Below are 19,074 nucleotides of genomic sequence, written 5' to 3'. Positions count from 1 at the left end.
TAATCCGGATATAATAATGGGCACTTACGTGCATTGTACATTGCTTTAAATCATCAATGAGTGAGATTCATTTTTGAATCAACAAACTCGATGGATTGGGTAATGACATTATATATAAAGTGTGTTGTTGATTATAAAAGGAATCCGTGACCCACAGGAAGTCGGGTTGATGATGTCCCCTTGAGGAGCTCAAAAAGATTGTCATGTAAACCCTGTAGGTGGATTTATTCCGACATGATAATGAGGTTGAGTGGTACGACTCAAGGACATAAGAAGTTGATTAATGTAGTTGTCAGTAACTTGACTTAATCAACGGACATTCGATATCTTGAACACGATGAGATCCACGAGCATATAATATGGAGCCCATAAACGCTGACATGTAATTTGGGATTAGGGAGGTAGTGCAACAATGGCCTTTAGTGAAATAAGCCATTTGTTGACAGACTTGGGCCGTGTGTTCTGGGCGAACATGGGAAGCCCAAGCCCGTCAGGAGGCCCAACCCTAATTTCTCCTCATGGTCCCTGTTATAGCCTTTAAATAGAATCCCTTTTCTCCTAGCTGAAATTCACTATTCATCTTGATTGAAAAGAGAGGCAAGAAAAGATAGATCCAAAATTGGTTATAACTTTGTAAGAGAGAAGGGGGTTGGTAGATCGTTGCCCACACAACGTCCAATCTATTGAAAGGAATACAACAGAAGATCAAGGGGTTGATTGTTGATTCGGATTCATAGCTATTGGATTCTCAGAGTTATCAAGAACCAGATTTACATGTATGTTTTCCTATCCAAAACCGTGAACCCCATTAATTCCGCTGCGCGTGGGTTTTCGCGGTTTGTAGAAATTTGCATTCTGAAATAACGGTTCCTACACACTTTACCTTATAATCTCAATGAAACATAAGGAAGCCGAAGTCGATCAAACACATCTGCCACTTACTATCACACTAACCTATTCCTAATAGAGCTAGAGGTTTTATTTAGGTGTTGCGGGGATTAGGTGATGGTTTAAGAATGAAGGAAATGGATATTCAAAAAGAACCAGTCTGAAATAATAGAGTCTTCATATTATGTAACTAGAGAAAACCTTGTTCTTTACTTTTGCTTCTACACTTTGTTTCCATCCTTAGCCATTTTTTCTTTTTCTTTGGCTTTTGACTCCTTTGATTCTGTTTTTGGAGTTCTATCTCTTTATTTTTTTTATTTTTTATTTTTTTTAATTTGGATGGAAACTTTCTTTTCTTATTTGAAGCGACTAACAAATTCTTGATTTCAAAGGTCTTTCCCTTTTATATTATTCATCTCTATTCTCAGACTCATTCAAAGATTGGGTAGGCTGACTTTTATTTTTATTTTGTTTTGTAAAAGGGTGCAGGATTTGCGGTTCATGAAAGGCTAAGGAATGGCTCAGAGGGGGGATTAGCGGCAAATAATTTCATAAGGTTTGAATTTCTAGCTATATCGATCCAAAGAGGGCCTAAATTCTCGCTTAGGATATGGTATAGTGATTAAGCAAGTGGACATGTGATTTCTCTATCTGGATTTTACTTCTCCCTTGTGTCATTTCTCAAATGTTTCACTCATATAAGGTGGATGGAGGCTTTATGACCAACCAACTACCGGATGGTGGGCACTGGGTGGTCAGGTTTTTAGATAATCCTTATGGTACTACCGTTAATGACTAAGTACCTATTAGCAACAATTACTCTGTCCTAGCTGATGAGGTGGATACACAACAACAACTAGTACAAGAAATATAATCTATCAAAGAGAAATGGTCAAGTCTGAAAGAAAAGGAGGAAGAGCAGAAACACACTAGAACATCTCCTAACCCCCAGCACAAAAAACAAAATAAAAAGAGAAAGGGTAAAACCACCCCACCTCTTTTAACAAGGTCCCATATTAGGGCTCAAGTTTCTTCTAACCAATCTCAATGAAGGTCGTCTTTTGGAATGTGAGAGGTGTGAAGAAGAATTCGGCTGTCGATAGACTACGAGAATTGGTGAATTGTCAGAAGCCTGACATTTTTTGTTTAGTGGAGCCTATGATCAAACCTGAACTTACTTCTTTAAGTAATATCTGCATGGATTTTTTTTATCCTACGGTTATTCATAATGACACTTCTGTCAGAATGGGAAACATTTGGATCTTCCATAAACTTGGAACATCAATCTCTTTAATCCACGCACCTGATCAACAAACTACTGTACTTTTTGAAGAATGCATCCTATCTTTTGTCCATGCAAATTCATTATATATGCAGAGGAGAAGGCTATGGAGTGAGATGGGTATTTTTGTCAATAAATCTCCCTGGCTTATTATTGGGGATTTTAATATAGTCCTCAGATATGGTGAAAAAAAGGTGTCTTGCCCCCTGTTAGAGGGGCTATGCAAGACTTCAATGAGTTTGTTAATTCTTACAATCTCATTGAAAGCTTCTACGAGGGAAATGATTTCACTTGGTGTAACAATCGAAAGGGTCCTTGCAGAGTTCTCTCGAAGATTGATAGAGCTTTCTATAACAGTGCTTGGAATATGAAATTCTTGGGTTGGAAGTACAAAGTGGGATCGAGGCAAGCATCAGACCACTCTCCCCTTATGGGCTTCCACCCTCATGTTCCTAAACCATGTGACACTCCTTTCAGGTTTAATAAGGTCTGGTTAAGTCACTCCACCTTCATGGAATTAGTGCACAACAGTTGGAATGAAGACATCACGGGAGGTCCAATTATAAGAGTAATGAAGAGGCTTCAGAGACTTAAACGAGACTTGAAGAAATGGAATATTGATGTATTTGGTCATATAGATGAGGGTAGTGTTCAAGCAACATTAGAAAAGCTAAAGCTGCTTTATGCAATACTCAAGCACAAGCTGATTAGAGTCCAAATGACAGTACATCCATAGCAATGGTGGTAGATATGGAGAATGAGCTCGATACCGCAAGAAACAATAGAGCTAGCTTATTCAAACAAAAAAGCAGGTTGAATTTTGATGAGGAAATGGATAGAAACACGGCTTTTTTTTTTCAGAATACATATAAGATTAGACAAGGAGCAGCCCTAATCACTGAACTCATAAAGGAGGATGGAACCGTACTGTCTGAACAGGAAGAAATGAAAGAACATATAGTGAGTTTCTATGAAGCCAAATTCAAGCAATCTCTAGTGAACACAGATGAAGAACTTATGTCTCTCATTCCAAAGCTTATTCATGAAGAGGATAACTACATGCTATCAGTGATCCCGGATTATGACGAAATTCAGAATGTGGTGCTCAATATGAAAGTTGATAGTAGTCCTGGTCCCGATGGTTTCCAAGGCCATTTCTATCATAGCTGTTGGAGTATAATAAAGGTGGAGGTATGTGCTGCTGTCCAATCTTTTTTTATATAGTCTTTCATTCCTCAAGGGCTTAATTCAAACTTTATCACTCTCATCCCCAAGAATAAATGTGCTAAAAAACTCAGTCATTTTAGACCTATATGTATGGGGAACTTTTTGATGAAGATTATTTCCAAGTTGTTACAGCTCAGACTAAGCAAGATTGCCTCAAGAATAATCACCATGGAACAAACTAGTTTCGTGCCCTCGAGATCATCACAGTCTAGCATTGCACTAGCTTCGGAATTGATCAATGAGTTGAAGATTAAGAGGGATGGAGGTAATGTAGCTATCAAGCTCGACATATCACAAGCCTATGACACTATGAGTGGGGAATTCCTATATGAAGTCCTAGCAAAATTGGGTTTTTGCAATATTTGGATCAACTGGATCAAAATAATTATGAAGTCGGCATATATCTCAATTCTCTTCAATGGAGGGCTTGTTGGGTACTTTTGCATGGAGAGAGGACTCAAACAGGGAGATCCTTTATCTCCTCTCCTTTTTGCCATTGCCGAGGACACACTTAGTAGGGGTCTACACTACTTGCGACAACAAAGATTCATTCAACCTATGGTCACTGTCCGAGGTTTTGACACTCCAAGCAATCGACTATTTGCAGACGACATCATCATTTTTTCTAATGGAGACATTAGAAATATTACTCACATCAACTCCTTGCTTGAGAGATATCAATCTGTCTCAGGGCATAACCTCAACAAGGCGAAAAGCAAGATATTCATGGGCAAATTCAGTTTGAACAGAAGGTTGAGAACACTCCAAGCACTGGAGATTACTCAAGGATCTCTACCTGAAAAGTACCTAGGTGTTCCAATTTCTTGTGGCAAGGTCTCAAGATCCCTTCTCTCTCCGGTGTTGGACAAGATCAAGAAGAGACTTACTAGCTGGAAAGGTAAAATGTTATCATTCCAAGGGAGGGCTATTTTGGTGAAATTCGTTCTTTACAGTATTCCCATATACAATATGGCTATATACAAATGGCCTTATGTGATCATTAAAGAGGCTGAATGTATCATTCGAAACTTTCTCTGGTCTGGAGATCCTTCGATTAGAAAAACTATCACGACCAGTTGGGAAAAAACATGTAAACCCTTGGAGGAGGGTGGACTTGGCATCCTAAAGCTTAGGGAGATTAATCTTTCAATGCTCATGAAACTAGCTTGATCAATTCTTACTGGAACTGATGATTTCTCTCTCTTCATGAGACACAAATACCTTACAAAGGAAGGGAATCTGATAAATTACTATAAGGTGACCTTGATATGGACATGTATTAGAGAAGCTTTAACTGAGGTCAAAGCAAGAAGTCAATGGATTGTAGGTACGGGAGCCTCCATTGATTTTTGGAGAGATAATTGGCTTCGCAATCATTCTCTTCAGGACTTGATGCAGCTCACTTCAAAGGACCTAAAAGGTTGTACTGCAAAGGTAAACCAGCTGATTGTTAATAATGAACTAAGTATTCCACAACAACTCTAGCAAATTCTGAATCAAGTGGGGGTGGACTTAAGTTTAGTTATGCGAGCCAAGTCTGGTGATCAGGACTATCAAGTGTGGTGTCATGACAGTAAAGGTCGCTTTTCGACTAAATCAGCTTTTGATGCCATCAGAAATAGGAGACAACATGTAAACTGGGCTACAAGTATTTGGAGGCCCTACCTACACCCAAGAATTTCAGCTATTGCATGGAAGCTATCACAAAATAATGCAGCCACCGATGACAGAGTGCAACGGGTGGGGGTCAAGCTAGCCTCGAACTGTAGAATGTGCAATAACAATAGTGAGACGTTGGATCACATATTGTGGGAATGCCCTTTCGCAGTACAACTTTGGGAATGGATCTTAGAAGCTTTCAGAACTCAACAGCCGATCTCTTCATTGATGAGTGGTATAAGACAAGCAAAATATTGGAGTCCCATTGTTCGACATATCTGGAATGCGGCACTGGTTGCAGGTATGGTGGCAATTTGGAAACAACGAAACAGGGCAACATATGATGACAAGATACCCAATCTGAACAAATGTAAGTACTTTATTAAACTACAAGTGGCTTGCACTGCAAGACTCTCGAAAGGACACTCAAATAGCAATGCTCATGATACAATCATCCTAGACTCTTGGAATATAGCAGTGAGGCCAAAACAAGCTCCAAGAATAAAGGATTGTACTTAGATTCCACCAGACAACGATATCATCAAGATAAACACTGATGGAGCTTCATTTGGTAACCCTGGTCCGTCTGGAATTGGGGTAACATTTCGAAACGCAGATAGTGAATTCCTTCTTGTCCTCTGCAAGAGTATAGGAGTGGATAATAACTACAATGCCGAATGCGTGGCAATCATTGAGGGTGTAGAAACAGCAATTACAAGAGGTTGGAAGCACATTTGGTTGGAATCGATCTGACTCCCTTGCTGCGGTAACTGCCTTTGCTAACAGCTCCATACCTTGGGCTCTTCATGCGAGATGGATAGATATACAACACTCAGTTCTGTATATGACCATCACACATGTCTTCAGGGAAGCAAATGTTTTCGCAGACTGTGCACCTAAGATGGGCGCATCCATGCCATCAGGTCATAGTGAGATTCATGTGGGTAAACCAAGTTGGTTGCACAATTGGGAAGTACCATTTCAAGTTTACTATAGATTTTGTTAAAATACTTGTTGTAAAGAGTTTCACAGCCTTGAAAGGAATGAACTCTAGTCTCATTTAGTCTGAAGGGAGCTATTTCCACAGTCGCCCACATAATTTTGTACTTTCCTTTTCATTTAAGGAAAAGGAAAATTTTGTAGTTTCATTTAAATTTTGTAATAAATTTAAACTTACTAAGCAAAAAAAAAACTCATATAAGGTTTTCACTAATATAAAAAAGGGCTTTTGTGACTGTTTTAAAATGCTATTTGTGACTGTTCTGTTCGGAACGGTCACAAATGGTAAAAAAGGGTTTTTGTGGTTGTTTTGAAATATTTTTTGTGACTGTCTACTCTAGAACTATCACAAATCTTTTTATCTAGAGAAGGACACATGTGTGGAGGATTATTTGTGACTATTCCCCCACAACAATTACATACTACCGGACTTTATGTGACGTCTTAGATAATACAGAAGATCCATTGAATTTTGGGTACTCCTCGCGCACCACAACCCCACTAAAAAGTAACTGCTTAGAAACACAGCCCACTTCCTTCAAACATTTCCAGGTACGTAATCCTCTACACACAAATCAAATTTTTGATCTCCCACAACTAGGTTTCATTCTCTTCTCTCTCACTGTAGCTTTTCTTTCTAATTGTCGTAACTAATAATTAGATAATTGCAGGAATTATGTTAAAATTTTAAAAAATAAAGTGACGGCAGACCAGCATCTGATAGGGTTATATACTAAAAGCATTACTTTTGTATTAACTCTAATCCTTTATATTTTGAATGAGAATCATATGGGCAAATGTTATGCATATTATATATGTTATTAGTTATATGCATGTGTCTAATACTTTATGTTGTAGATGATATGGTGTGAACACACAGAAGATCATATCATTAGTACCTTATAAAGTACAAGTAATCGTTCACAACCTAGATGGATTTGGACAAACCATTGGTACGATTGTAGTATAATCTGGTATTAGTCTATCTTGACTATAGGATTACACTAGTATACTTTGTGTGTATTGAACAGGACCAAGTGAGGTTGTTTCTCTTTATACTGACTATATAAGAGAACAAACACCTCTGTTATTATGGATGTTTGTCCTCCTAATCCGGATATAATAACTGGCATTTACGTGCATTGTACATTGTTTTAAATCATCAATTAGTGAGATTCATTTATGAATCAACAAACTCGATAGATTGGATAATGACATTGTATGTAAGGTGTGTTGTTGATTATAGAAGGAATCCGTGTCCCACAAGAAGTCGGGTTGATGATGTCCCCTTGAGGAGCTCATAAGGATTGTCATGTACCCTGCAGGTGGATTTGATCTGACATGACAATGAGGTTGAGTGGTACTACTCAAGGACATAAGAAGTTGATTAATATAGTTGTCAGTAACTTGACTTAATCAACGGACATTCGATATCTTAAACACGGGGAGATTAACGAGCATATAATATGGAGCCAATAAATGCTAACATGTAATTTGGGATTAGGGCGGTAGTGCAACAATGGCCTTTAGTGGAATAAGCCATTTATTGACGGACCTGGGCCGTGTGTTCTGGGCGAACATGGGAAGCCCAAGCCCGTTAGGAAGCCCAACCCTAATTTCTCCTCATGGTCCTTGTTGTAGCCTATAAATAGAAACCTTTCTTCTTGGCCAAAATTCACTATTCTTTCAGATTGAAAAGAGAGGCAAGAAAAGATAGATCCAAATCGGTTCTAGCTTTGTGAGAAAGAAAGGGGTTAGTAGATCGTTGCCCACACAACGTCCAATCTATTGAAAGGAATACAACTAAAGATCAAGAGGTTGATTTCAGATTTCATAGCTATTGGTTTCTCAGAGTTATCTCAACCGGATTTATAGGTATGTTTTCCAAATCCAAAATCATGAGAACCATTAATTCCGCTGCGCGTGTTTTTCACAGTTTGTAGAAATATTCATTCTGAAATAACGGTTCCTACAGCATCAAGGCTTCTGAATACGTTCATCGCTTTCATTTAACACGAGCAAGCAAACATAGACTTCATCTCTCTCACCTTTACTCTCTCCCCCCAATCCTGCAAATGGAAAATCCTACAAACTCAAGCTCTCCCTTCCGAATCAATTTCCTACAAGCTTATCTCTCTCATCTCTTCTCACAACAAATGATTTTTCTATCTTCTATACGCCATTTTGTTGCGAATTTCGAGCTTTGAGCAACGTCAAAGATCTCTTTTACTTCCAAGGTTCAAGCTTTTTCTCCCTTTTCATTTATTAAATAAAGTCGTCACTTATACCATGTTTTGAACAATAAAAGAGGAATTAGAGATTGGGTTGTTTGATTTGGTTAACTTAATTGACGTTTATTGAAACCGCTTCCAATCTTGATAGGTTTTGTGGGAACTTTTCATAACTCTTTAGTGTGGGAAAGTTTTTTTTTTTTATTGTGTGTGTGTGTGGGGGGGGGGGGGGAGGGGAGTGGTGAGATTAGAGTTATTGAGTGGGAGAAGTTCCTGCGAAAATGAACTAAGCAATAGCATTTTGCTCATTGAAAAACCTCATTAAATCTGAACCATCAAAGTCCATACCCATTTCTATAGCTGCAGATAGCAAAACTCGTCTCTCTTTACCTACTACACGTGCTATCGATTTCATCTGTAAATACCTTTCCACTTTCGATGAAGAAGAGGCTCTGATATGGTGGGTGACATAGTTTCTACAACCCCTTCTATTGTTTATTGTTCAAAACCTGAAGGAGAAGAATCTGAAGCTTATCATATTTGAACTCTTGCTTCTGTTCTTGGCAAGTAAGATTTTTTTGAAGGTTAGTTTTTTTGTTGTTTTTGCATTTTTGGTTGTTTAATTGACGATGAGCTATTTTTATTTTGGTTAAAATAGTGAGGAAGCTGCAAAAGATGCTATAATTTACAGTTATAAGGCTGTTGCTAGTGGATTTTCTGCTAAGCTTACTCCTGAACAAGTTTATCATATTTCAAGTATGTTACTTTGTTTCGTTCGGTTTTGTAATTTTGATTAAAGCTTGGGATTGGTATGGTTGTTGCAATTTTTTATTGAATTCAAGAGTTTAGGTTGTTTAAATAATGCTAGTTATACTTATATGTTGGATTGAGTTGTTTTTATTGGTCCATGAATTTGATGAAAATAGATTTGTTAGGGTGTCATTATTGGAGCTCATTTGAATATGAAAGTCATTAAGTTAAGGGGTCACATATAAGGAGAGATAACAATTTCTTAGGTAAAAGGGAAGATCAGGTGGAGTAGTGCTTTAATATGTATGGTAAGGTGATGGCAGCTTTAAAAATTGGAATTATTAAGTATGTATTTCCAAGGCATATGTATACCAGTTGTTTGGGTAGAAACTCGCCCAAACACACCAATGGTTTCGTAAGGGAGGTTGTTGCAATGAATTGTTGAGACTGTACCTTCAATGGCTGCCTACGTATCCAAATCGTTCTCTGGAATCAAGTCTCTCAAATGAACGTAGTTCTTTGTTTCAAAGGAATGGGGTATTTATAGGATAATAATGAGAAATATCATTTCCTTAATTGCTAGAAAATCTTATGTAATTATGTAAAGTCTTCATATGGAAGCATATCTTGACAAATATGTTTTCTAATTCTAAATCTACTATATCTAGCTTATGACGCCATAATTTTGGGCAGGGCAGGCACTCCATAATTTTGGGCAGGGCAGGAACGCCATAATTTTAGACAGCGCAGGCACGCCATAATTTTGGGTAGGGCAGGCATGCCATAATTTTGGGCAGGGCCGGCACGCCATAATTTTGGGCAGGATAGGCACGCCATAATTTTGGGCAGCGCAAGCACGTTATAATTTTAGGCGGCGCTGGCATGCCATAATCTTGGGCATCGTGCCTAGTAGTGAGTGGCACTATAATGGTACCCAACGATGGTTGTTTATAAGGGTGTAGATATGGTGGCACATACACCACCCCCTCTTTCCCGGATGGAACTAGTTCCTTGTGGTGAAGAATAATAACAAAAACTGGTTCAAAAAGGATGCGATAGTGGAAGTTATAGATAGAGGTGATGATTGTGAAAAGAAAGCAACCAAAGGTTGTTTGCTTGGCATGATTGCCTAAGGCTGTTTGTACGGCCATGAAATTTATCGTTGTTTTTGTTCACTACTTAGTTCAGGCAACACCAGTGGTATGAAAACACTCAATACTAATGAGATGGAGAAACTTTTGGGTGTTAAACGTATTGCAGTCGCCCCCAATTGTTGGCATTTCACTGTTGAAACAACCATGTTCTATGGCAGTTGGATAGATATTCCAACTATTCAATGTCAACCAATGCTTACCCGAAGTTTTAAGTTGTGCATAAAATATTGGTGAAACTTGAGCTTTGTTGTAAAACTTGAGCTTTCTGGTGCATGGATTGCAAATGCAAACTCCACGACTTTGTGGCGCATGGAGAAAGAGGTGTTGCAAACGCAAACTCCATGACTTTTTTGTACATTGAGAGAGGTGTTGTAAACGCAAACTCCATGACTTGGTGATGCACGGACTTTTTGGTGCATGGAGAGAGATGTTGAAAAATGCAAACTCCATGGCTTGGTGATGCACGGAGTTTTTGGTGCATGGAAAGAGATGTTGAAAATGCAAACTCCATGGCTTGGTGATGCACGGAGTAAGGTGTTGCAAACGCAAACTCCATGACTTTTTGGTGCATGGAGAGAGGTGTTGAAAACGCAAACTCCACTACTTTTTGGTGCATGGAGAGAGGTATTAAAAATGCAAACTCCAAACTCCATGACTTTTTGGTGCATGGAGAGAGGTATTGAAAATGCAAACTCCATGACTTTTTGGTGCATGGAGAGAGGTATTGAAAATGCAAACTCCATGACTTTTTGGTGCATGGAAAGAGGTATTGAAAATGCAAACTCCATGACTTTTTGGTGCATGGAGAGAGGTGCTGCAAATGCAAACTCCATGACTTTTGAATTTATATATGTTTTGTATAGTTGAGCCTTCATATCAACTGTTTGTCTTTAAGAATGGTAACTGAGTAATTGATATATATTATTTTTGACTAACTAACTGAATGAAAATAAAGAACTATGGAATAATGCATTTTATTGATGATTGCTAATCTGAAAAACAAAAGAAGATTACTTCAAGGACCAGTTCTAAGAAACTGTTGACCCAAACTACTAATTGTCTGGCTTGATAAAAACAAATCCTAATCCAGAGCCAGATTTGTTGTCTGAGTCATCTGTGTAAATCATCCATGAATCGGGCCCCCGTAAGATTTGTTAGGCCTTCCTCGCCCCCAACTATTGGTGCTTCACTAGAGATGCCTTCGTCTTGGTTGACTTCAGAGACGAAATCGTCGATAGGGAAATCTGCCATTTGGGATGCTAGTGCATGACCCTTTTCTGAAATGCGAGGTTCAAAATTGATGCTATAACCACTTAAGTAGATGTCCCATTTTGCGAGTCTACTTGATTCCTGGGCAATTCGAAAAACTTTGCGTAGAAGATATTTCGTGTATACTTTGACCAGTCTTCCTTGGAAATATGGCTTGAGGCGTCTGGCAGCATGAACCAACGCTAGAGCAATTTTTTCAATTTTTGAATATCTGCTTTCCGCCCCCGTTACTATTTTACTAATGAAGAAGATTGGACGACCATCTTCTCCATCAATGAACAGGACTGCACTTACTGCGATTATCGTAGCGGCAAATAAGCTCCAACAAAGTTGCCTCAGAAATTTGGGCCGCCAAGATTGCTGGCGAGACCAGGTAGTTCTTGATTGATTGAAAGGCATTTTCATAATCATCATTCCACCTTGTTGAGTCTTTTAACGTCTGAAAGAAAGGACGACACCGGTCCAAGTACTTAGAGATGAAACGATTTAGTGCTGCTAAGTGCCCTGTGAGCTATTGAATCTCCTTTTTTGTTTTTGGAGAGGGCATGGCTTGAATGGATCGGATCTGTTCTGGGTTAGCTTTGATGCCTCGACGAGTCATCAAATGCCCTAGAAATTTCCCTGATACAAGTCTGAAAGCACATTTCAAAGGATTTAGCCGCATGTTGAATTCATCAATTCTGTCCAAAATTGATTGTAAGTCAGAGATGTGATCTCCACTATGTTTGGATTTTACAACCATGTCATCAATATAAGCCTCCATTGTCTTGCCCAACATATCTCCGAATATGGTGTCGATCATCCTCTAGTACGTAGCCCCTGTGTTTTTTAAACAGAAAGGCATAACTTGGTAACAAAAAATCCCTTAGTCAGTTATGAATGTAGTTGCTTCTTGGTCCTTTACAGCTAATGGGATATGGTGGTAACCCGAATACGCATCCATAAATGATAATCGTGGGTAGCCAGACGTGGCATCCACCAATTCCGATATTCATGGGAAAGGGTAGGGATGAATCGGTAGGGATGAATCGGGCAAGCTTTATTAAGGTTCGTGAAATCAATGCACACTCTCATTTTACCCTCTTTCTTAGGTACTACAACCACATTAGACAACCACTGCGGATATGAAACTGGTCGAATAAACTTAGTTGAGAGTAAACGATCAATTTCCTCTCTGATTTTGAGTTTTCTTTTTGGGGCCATGCGCCTAGGCTTCTGCCGAACTGGCTTGATGGTAGGATCAATGTCAATTGTGTGGCATGCAACTTCTGAGCTAATTCCTGGCATCTGCTTGACTGACCAAGCAAAGATCTTTTTGTTCTTTCTGAGGAGTGCTACCATTTCCTTTTGTTCAATTTCCATAAGTTCTGCCTATATGAAAGTTGTTTCTCCGCCTAAATTCCCAATCTGAACTTCTAAGAGGCGGTCTATGGTCGGCAGTCCTTTATTTCTTGAACTAGCAGTGTAAATACTGTGTGGGACTGAATCTAATTTACATACTTCTTGCGAATTACTGAGAATTGTATTTCCCGGCATATCCAACTGACGATATTCCTCCAAGACCTTTTCGTGACAGCTGTGGGAAGCCATCTGGTCGCCGCGCACCTTACAAATTTTGTCAAGAGATGGGAACTTTACTGCCTGGTGAAATGTAGAGACTACTGCGCCCATACTGTGGAGCCAGTCCTTTCCTAGGATTGCATTGTAAGGGGATTTGCAATTCATCAAAAGGAATTCAATGTCGATTGACTTGTCCATTAGCATGACTGGTAAAAAGACTCTTCCTATTAGGGTTGTTGTTGTTCCGTCAAACCCAATGATTGGATTATTTTCTGTAATAATTAAATTTTCTGACAGCTGCATGTTCTTGTAGCAATCTGCAAAAACGACGCTGATAGAACTTCCAATATCTATCATGATGCGCTGAACTCACCATAATCCAACGAAAGCTGAGATGACGACAACATCATAATGAGGATGATGGTCACCAATTAGATATTTATCACTAAAACATAGGGGACTAGGCTCTGTAGTTTCTGAACGAATTCCTTCAACAAAATCAATGTTATTGACGTGATAAAATTCACATAAGAAACCGAACTTGGCTCATTGTTCACACTTTTGCCTTGCTTGTGAAATGTCCTTGATTTTGGCATGACCAACTAGTATGACATTGTGGCTAGTCATTGCTAAATTTTGCTTCCCAGTTTTTGAAAGAAAAAACTCGTCTAATTGTCCCTTGTCGACTAGTCTCTGTATTTTTCCCTTGAGGGATCTGCACTCTTCTGTTTCATGGCCGAAATCATTGTGGAAGTGACACCAAAAATTTTTGTCACGTTTAAACTTAGTGTGTTCAGGTAAGGGCATCGGAGGAAAAATTAAGTTGCGTCCCTTGATCTTCTCATATATCGCATCATACTTGGTATTTAATGGAGTGAGCTTCATTTCCTCACGAACTGTATTAACCTTTTCAAATTTCTGTTGTTGCCCTTCCGATATGTTTTGCTTATGTTTTCATTTACCTTCATTTGAGTCTTTACTCTGAAAGTCTTTATCTCTGGAATCTTTTGATCTAACATCTTCTTCCACATTAATGAACTATTGCGTTCGTGCAAACAAATCGGACTTTGATTATGGGGGGTCCCATACAAGGGAGTTATAGATTCCGTTTTTATCAAAATAAACTCCTTCCTTGAATGCATGAATGATCATTACGTCAGGGACATCGGTGACCTCTGCTTGTACTTGGCAGAAACGAATTACGAACTTTGCTAGTGCTTCATCCTTTTGATGCTTGGTGTTAAGCAAGATGTTGACGTCCTTAGGACGTGTCCAATTATGCCTAAACCGATCTGTGAACTGGTTTGCTAATTCCTGGAATGACACGATAGATTGAGCTGGCAAGCTGGAAAGCCAACGTAAAGCTTCTCCTTTTAACGTAGACGGAAAAAGTTTGCATAAGAGGGGGTCATCTCTGCGCCAGAGAATTAGCCTACTTTTAAATTCCATAACATGATCGTTCGGGTCACCTCCTCCTTCTTTGAACGTAGGAAGGTCTAGTTGTTTGAATCCTTCCTGATGCTCTGTATTTTGTATCTTTAGAGAAAATCTCCCAACGACATCTTCGTTCACTGCAAGGTCTTTCCATCATGCGTCAGCGACACCCACATTAGTTATTGTTTTCTTGACAATGTCTTCGATTTGTTGTTCCGTGAATGATGCTCCTGTGACTTCTAGATTTCCGATTTGAGGAGTACTTTCACCACGTTGCATCTCATGGTGTTGTCACCCCCAACTATTGCTTGCTTCTATATTTGGCTGGTTCCTTGGGCTACGAGACCTATGCTGATAAAAAGGGCTAGGCTGTTGAACTGGGGAGCCGCTTCTTTGGTGACATCGTACTCTGGGCTGACCTTCGTTAACCTGTCTGTATCGGTTTGCTGCATTCAAGCCATGTCTAAGGTCATGTTGCAATTAGTCTCTAAGGTCCTGATCTTGGCATCTATCATTGTGTCTTATGGTGGATGTTGTCCACCTTTCTGATGCGCTATGATCAACCCTCAATGATCTTGTCATGTTATGACCACTGCTACGCCTAGTGTTGTTGGTATTTTGAGATTTGGATCGCCTTCTTGAATGGGATGAATGTCTGCTTGACCTTGAGTGATTCTGATGATGCTCAGGGATAGGTTCCAATGGATGGGATTTACCGTACTTAAATTATAGTCGGTTGAATACACTCCGTTGTTCACCAGATCTGGGGGCTCTTGTCAGTGTGGAAGATGCAGCATCAGCGTCATCCCTTTGTACTTGCTTCCCTTTGTCCAGTTGCTTCTGCAAGTAGTTGTTATGTTCTTTCTCTCTTATGAACCTCTGATGTAATACTTCTAAAGGCACATCTTCATCTCCTATCTCCATATTCTCTGAATCCGCTTTGCTTGCCTCTAGATCTTGAGAATGAGTTATTGGAGCCTGAAGTCGTGTACGTCTAGATCTGTGTTGTCGTGGCACTTGGAGGTTTGAAGGCTGAGCTTGCAGATCTGGAGCGACTGGTTGATTCATCAAGGTCTAATTAGTCAGAACTTCAGGATTCGGTAAGTTGTTTTTTCTTCTTGTTTTAATCTTGCGTTCTTGCTCACTTGAGATCTTGTTGTTTTTGCCATTACCTGATCTTGGAAGAAAAAACGTGGATGAAAGTTCGTTGGTAAGAACCACAGACGGCGCCAATTATGTTTTGGGTAGAAACTCGCCCAAACACACCAATGGTTTCGTAAGGGAGGTTGTTGCAATGAATTGTTGAGACTGTACCTTCAATGGCTGCCTACGTATCCAAATCGTTCTCTGGAATCAAGTCTCTCAAATGAACGTAGTTCTTTGTTTCAAAGGAATGGGGTATTTATAGGATAATAATGAGAAATATCATTTCCTTAATTGCTAGAAAATCTTATGTAATTATGTAAAATCTTAATATGGAAGCATATCTTGACAAATATGTTTTCTAAATCTAAACCTGCAATATCTAGCTTATGGCGCCGTAATTTTAGGTAGGGCAGGCACGCCATAATTTTGGGTAGGGCAGGCACGCCATAATTTTGGGCAGCGCAGGCACACCATAATTTTGGGCAGGGCAGGCATGCCATAATTTTGGGCAGGGCTAGCACGCCATAATTTTGGGCAGGACAGGCACGCCATAATTTTGGGTAGTGCAGACACGCCATAATTTTGGGCGGCGCTGGCATGCCATAATCTTGGGCATCGTGCCTAGTAGTGAGTGGCACTATAATGGTACCCAACGATGGTTGTTTATAAGGGTGCAGATATGGTGGCACATACACTAGTCATCAAGTAAGTGAATTGTGTTTCCATTTACATTATCTTTTTCTGAACAGTAATAGCTAAGTCCATTATATTTTAATTTAATTGTTTGTGCTAGTATAAGCAATACCGTTTCTAATATTAATTTTATAAGAAATTTGTATATTAGATATTAGAATATATGGAGATGGTGTTTTGCGAAATATATTATTTCACATTAAGTTGATTATTAATTATTAGCTTATATATATACAAGTTATTATGATCGAACAAACTGTCAAACTGTGCCAGGTCGACCACCAGGTTGCTGTCTGGCCACAATAAGGCTGCTATCAAGCCGCAACAAGGCCGTGTCAAGCCATATCAACAGGCCGCGTCAAGCCACATTACCAGGTCATAAAAGCCACTTGCCAGGCCGCACTAGGCCAACACCAGGCCGTATTAGGCCATGTCAGGTTGCATCCAAGTCACTTATATGCCATATCACTAGGGCCAACACCAAGCCTGGTGTCACAAAAATTATTTGTGACTCCAAATAGGCATCACACAAAAAAGCTGTTATGGTGTAGTGATTAAAATTGTCAACATCTTGCATCTTAGCTTACACAAAACATTAAGATAGTCTCACCATTATGGATTCCAATTAGGTCACCATAACCTGTTCCATTTTATTTCATATATTCGACTGCATTTATTTTCATAGTGCCTACAGGTGGTTTGTTCCATGTACATTGTGTTGGGAGATAATAATGTTTCTTGCAGCACTAGTACGAGTCGGTTCCTGTATAGCTTTTTGTAAGAATGTCAGTACACACTACATCAACACTATGCCCTCCTCCTTCAAACACTCGGCAGTTCCTTTCATTCCTTATATTATACACTTGCACACACCATGTGATCTCAGAATCTGCTTAGCTTGAGTTTTCCTTGTTGCCCTAAGTAGCCAAAACATTAAAAGTTATTAGAGTTCATTACTGTTGTGATGAGTCCCATGGTTCTCTTTATCCCTGACCACACTTGTTTAGTAAATCTTAAGACACCCATTATGATTTTTGGAGTTCGGTTGGTTCTTACAGGAACACGTTTTCATTATGACTTAGGTGGTGAGTTCATTGTTGCAATATTAAGTTTTCTATCTTGCGATAACTAGGCTATGAATAATTTTTTATTTTTTCCTGTTTTTCGCCTCATTGACATGGTGCTTTTTCAGGATGAGAACCGTTATAATGCTTGTGGCCGGTGACTTGCTGAAGGTATATTTTCTTTAACCTTTTCTTAGTCCATTGAGATTATTCGTTGTTTTCTCTATATTTTGAAATTCACACTTGTGAATCTATTTGATTCAAACAAGAATCTTATAAAATGGTTCAAGATATTGCCTTGTAATTTCTACACAATAGAAGTTTTGATTTGCGCTCACTAATTGTTTTACTTACAGGAGGGATTGAATATCATAAGTCAGTTATGGAGGGAACTATACTAAGAGTAGTTCCCACCTTGTGAGGTACTCTAGAATATTGTAGTTGTGTTAGAAGTGTACTATGCTAAGAAGCAAGGATACGAGTTTGTTGGCTTCGTCCAAGAACGTGTTGAGGACTATGCTCAAAACGAACGATAACTGTGTTTAAATTCATGTGACAACTCCGACGGGCTAGGATGATTTATTTTTTTAACTATTGAAATGTTTCATTTTGATTTTGATTTAAATACATGTAACAATTATCTAAGTCTAGTTTGGATTTGGTTGGTTCAATGGAATTAGTATTTGTGAATGATATTTGGAAATTTAATGGATTATGTTTGTTAAGATTTTTTTAAGGTGTATAAGCATTCAGTATAGATATGGAGTGCAGAACCAATTCAGTGAATTTCTATTTTTTTTTGGTAAAATTTTAACCATTTGTCACGGTTTTGTGAAAACAAGTATAAAAGGGTTACTTTTGACGATGGTTATGCATAATATTTATCACTATTCAGTAAAAACAGTTACTAAAAGGTTGTTATATTATGACTGTTTCTAACTTTTTTGTGACTGTTCTTCAAAGAGTGTTTGTGATGGTTTTGGGGAAAAAAATGACTCTCACTTGGGAAAAAAAAAACAGTGACAAAAGACTTTTTGTCACTGTTTTTAACAGTGATATAAAGCGTTTTTTCTTGTAGTGTTTAGGCTATACTCTCACAGGATTTGTAGAATAAGTACTCTAGCCTAAATTTCATAAACTTACTGCCAAACAATCATAGATACTCATGTAATATATTTATAGAAAGATGCAAAAATTATTACCTACATATTAACCTAAGTTTCTAAAAATTATTCTAAAGCAAAAGCTAAGGTGAAACTTCTAGATTATTAAGAGCAGAGAGAAAGAAAATAATACCAATATTCCTAAGTGTACAGCATCACTTTTTATTTATTTTATTTATTTATTTTTGAATTTTTGAATTTTTTATAGAAAACAAGTGCATATTGTACATATCTATATCCTAACAGATGCCTTAAATTATACGTGTTTCTATGCTACCCCCAAACAAGAAGCATGCTTTGTCCTCAAAGTATTGAAATAAAAATGGTAGAAAAATACCATGGAAATGCGTGAAATTTTGGAACATCTGCAAAACCAAGTTAAAACATACTAATATAGATAAAGAAAAACAAACGCAACTCTATATGAGTTCCACCCGTTATGGGGTTACAAGAAGTAAAGTGCTTGGGATGTAAGCAGACACGAACTGAAACTAAAAACTTACCTTAACTGCATCGTTTAAGCATCATCCTCCTCCTCTTCATAGGACCAAGGCT

General features: G+C 38.6%; 1 protein-coding gene and 1 long non-coding RNA gene across 2 annotated transcripts; both read left to right on the top strand.

Moving 5' to 3' along the window:
- The first annotated feature begins 2,390 nt into the window (after positions 1-2,390).
- LOC147515889 (uncharacterized) lies at positions 2,391-2,906 on the top strand. The gene has a single exon (XM_086593089.1). It carries the CDS (start codon positions 2,391-2,393, stop codon positions 2,904-2,906), a length of 516 nt encoding a protein of 171 aa, XP_086449215.1.
- Positions 2,907-8,540: 5,634 nt separating this feature from the next.
- LOC147515888 (uncharacterized) lies at positions 8,541-17,764 on the top strand. Its single transcript, XR_015213546.1, has 3 exons — positions 8,541-8,870; positions 17,485-17,527; positions 17,713-17,764. It is a non-coding gene; the product is annotated as an uncharacterized LOC147515888 (long non-coding RNA).
- The last annotated feature ends 1,310 nt before the right edge of the window (positions 17,765-19,074 follow it).

Source organism: Coptis chinensis, chromosome 2, assembly GCF_015680905.1.
Source record: "Coptis chinensis isolate HL-2020 chromosome 2, ASM1568090v1, whole genome shotgun sequence".
NCBI lineage: Eukaryota > Viridiplantae > Streptophyta > Magnoliopsida > Ranunculales > Ranunculaceae > Coptis > Coptis chinensis.
This window is presented reverse-complemented; position numbering and strand designations above follow the sequence as displayed.